At 43.2% G+C, this 2,674-nt stretch overlaps 1 protein-coding gene across 2 annotated transcripts; it reads left to right on the forward strand.

The window, feature by feature from the left end:
* Nucleotides 1-702: 702 nt before the first annotated feature.
* Nucleotides 703-2,337, forward strand: srxn1 (sulfiredoxin 1 homolog (S. cerevisiae)). Of its 2 annotated transcripts, none has more exons than XM_028994280.1 (2): nt 703-980; nt 1,121-2,337. In XM_028994280.1, the coding sequence occupies exons 1-2, from the start codon at nt 837-839 to the stop codon at nt 1,328-1,330; spliced, it is 354 nt and encodes a 117-aa protein (XP_028850113.1). In that variant the 5' UTR covers nt 703-836; the 3' UTR covers nt 1,331-2,337. The 2 variants fall into 2 exon arrangements, with proteins under 2 accessions (XP_028850113.1, XP_028850114.1); XM_028994281.1 differs by having other exon boundaries at nt 703-1,006; nt 1,121-1,261.
* The last annotated feature ends 337 nt before the right edge of the window (nt 2,338-2,674 follow it).

Here is a 2,674-nt window from a genome sequence, read left to right on the forward strand (position 1 = left end):
TCAAGTTCAGTGGCAGATAATTGTGCATCAGGACTGAAGTGGCGGTGTTGTGCAGCACAGTCAATGCCAGCACGGCTTGTCGTACTGTGCGGCAGCCGTGGGGGATGTGTGAGATGCTTTAGGCCTCGTTGTAGTGACATTTGAGCAGCACAGATAGATGATTTCCTTAGATACCTGTCAGGCTTGAGGGCACCGGATGATTGACGCTTGGGTCAGGCAGTGGATGTCACATTTTACAAACTGTAGACAGAGGAAGTGCAGGAGAAAAATGTGCTTTGTATAAAAAATAAAAGACCACAGCAACATATTATTTTCTGCAGTGATTCAATTGATTTGATTATGTCTGTACCAATGTTCCTTTGTTGATCACATTGAAAACTGTTAATGGCTTAAATTCAACCAAATAATAAAATAATACAATAAAACCACTTTATCTCATGAAATCTTTGTGGTTAAGTATACTGCGTGACATACCAATTATTGTATTTAAATTTGACCCATTATCAACAGTTTTTTAAACGCAACATTGTCCAGGAATTGTACGTGATTTAAGTGATTGGGAAGTGGTGGGAATTTTTGCATTGCTCAGGAATATTTTTTTTTAACATACATGTAGCATCGATGGTTTTATTTGTATATTCACTATTCCAATACCAATACGTCACGGCGCCTGCGCTTTCCGGACGCGCATGCGCACTTGCGCACAGCTCACGCCAAAGTCCAGAGAACACTTCCGTGTTCCTTGTTTGACGGTAAATGTCGGTGTCACATGTGATGAGGCACATTCCGAGGGGCAGCCTACGGTAAGCCCGCACGACTCTTCCAGTAGCGCCGGGATGGGCAGCCTTCAGCGCGACGGCCGGTCCGTTCACTCCGACGGCATCGAAGAAGTTCACAACGTGCCGGTGGACGTCATCATCCGCCCCCTTCCGCCGGTGCTGGATGAGAGCAAAGTGCAGAGCCTCGTGAACGCAATACGGGTGAGGTTGACCCAAAAACACGCATGGTAATAATGAGAGAAAAGTCAACAATGGCCACCGTTTATTTGTCGTTTATTTATTTTGCTTCATCCGTGCATCCAGATGTTGGATAAGTATCAAGTCTGGCCTGCTGTTTACAGGACACCCCGGACACCAACACTGTTCCCCCGGTTGATGTGCTGTGGATTAAGGGTGAGCGCGGAGGAAATTACTTCTACGCGTTTGGAGGATGTCACCGCTTCGCGGCTTATCAGCGTTTAAAGATGGAAAGCATTCCAGCCAAGATCGTCCGGTCCAGCGTGTCCGACCTGCGCACTTACCTGGGCGCCTCCACCCCAAATCTGCAATGATATATACACATATATAAAACAAAACATTCTATTTCATTCTTAGATTTAAAAACATGTAATATTACATCTCTATTACACGTCTACTTATGTTCACCAAACTGGCCACTAGGTGGCGACATTGCTTTATTATGCCATGTCGAGTAGTTGTCAGTTTGTCAGTACATTGTATTCAATAGTGTATACAGTTGATTTAGTGTGCTTATCATTTTTATGAATTAAATGTTTACTATTTTTGTTATCGTCAGATTGGCCACCACATCTGTCGAGTAAAACTGCACTGTGCAACAAGATCTCTCAATTAGTTGGACTTAATAAGTAGTCCTGTGCGGCGTTAAGGCCATGGACAGTCACAAATTGTCTTCTTTTGTGTGACAGTAGAAGGCTGTTGAAAAGAGCGTCAGCCGCTTGTGCTGCACCGACTGATGGCTGACGCACCGAACATCCCTCAGCTTTCTCCCAGCGAGGCAGTGGCAGGAAGTGATCTAGGTCAAGGGGTATGAGAATTCCACTGTATGCCTCAGACTAGACTGGGGTTATAAAAAATATAAATAGAAAAATGTACTTATTGGCTCCATGTTATGGCTCTGCTATTTTGAGACGGGTCCAGAGGCTCCGCTCATTCCCAGACGAGCGTTAGCAAGATGTCATCAGGGTTCGTCTTTTCCACGTATTTGATAAGAAGCAAGTCACAGGGCGGTGCTGATCCAAGATCAGCTTTTAAGTGTCTCTTGAGAAGGATGCCTCTTGTTAACCTCCTCACCCCTGCTCTGGTTGCATTTGCCACGGAGCCCCAGGCACTCTCAGGGGAGCCAGGGCAGGAGGAAGAAATCTTTTACACAACATGGAACTTTCCCTCCACACCTCTGACCTTGTGCCATATGAGGACAACATGGGACCAAAAGGCAGCCGATGAAGGTCAAAAAGAGTTTGATTGACCCACTCTTGCTCTAACGTGCATTACAATTGTGACCTTTGTGGAAGCACATTATAAAATAATACTTGAGAAATACGATGCACGTTGTATTTGTTGGCATGCATGCATCTTTTATTACATAATCCCTATTTGATCAACTTTTTTATCTTCATATTTTCCAAATATTTTTTGCTAAAATCAAGATATACACAAGTGCAGCTCAACTAAAATGGAGTTGCTAATTTTTGTAATTTAATAAAGCAAGGCTTTTTATAGTATATAGTATACTGCTATAGTACCATAATCATCAGCACAACACATACGTTTTAAAATGACATTAAGAAAGCAAACTGAAATATTAAAACTGATTTAAGGACTTTTAATGGCCTTTCATTGGCTGATGGCCTTGTTCTCTATGTGTACAGTAAGCT

This window comes from Denticeps clupeoides, chromosome 10 (assembly GCF_900700375.1).
Source record: "Denticeps clupeoides chromosome 10, fDenClu1.1, whole genome shotgun sequence".
Classification (NCBI taxonomy): Eukaryota; Metazoa; Chordata; class Actinopteri; order Clupeiformes; family Denticipitidae; genus Denticeps; species Denticeps clupeoides.

Coding starts and splice junctions, on each gene's coding strand:
- srxn1 (XM_028994280.1), top strand. CDS start 837: ATGGGCAGCCTTCAGCGCGACGGCCGGTCCGTTCACTCCGACGGCATC. Junction 981..1,120: donor GCCTCGTGAACGCAATACGG/GTGAGGTTGACC, acceptor TGCTGTTTACAG/GACACCCCGGACACCAACAC.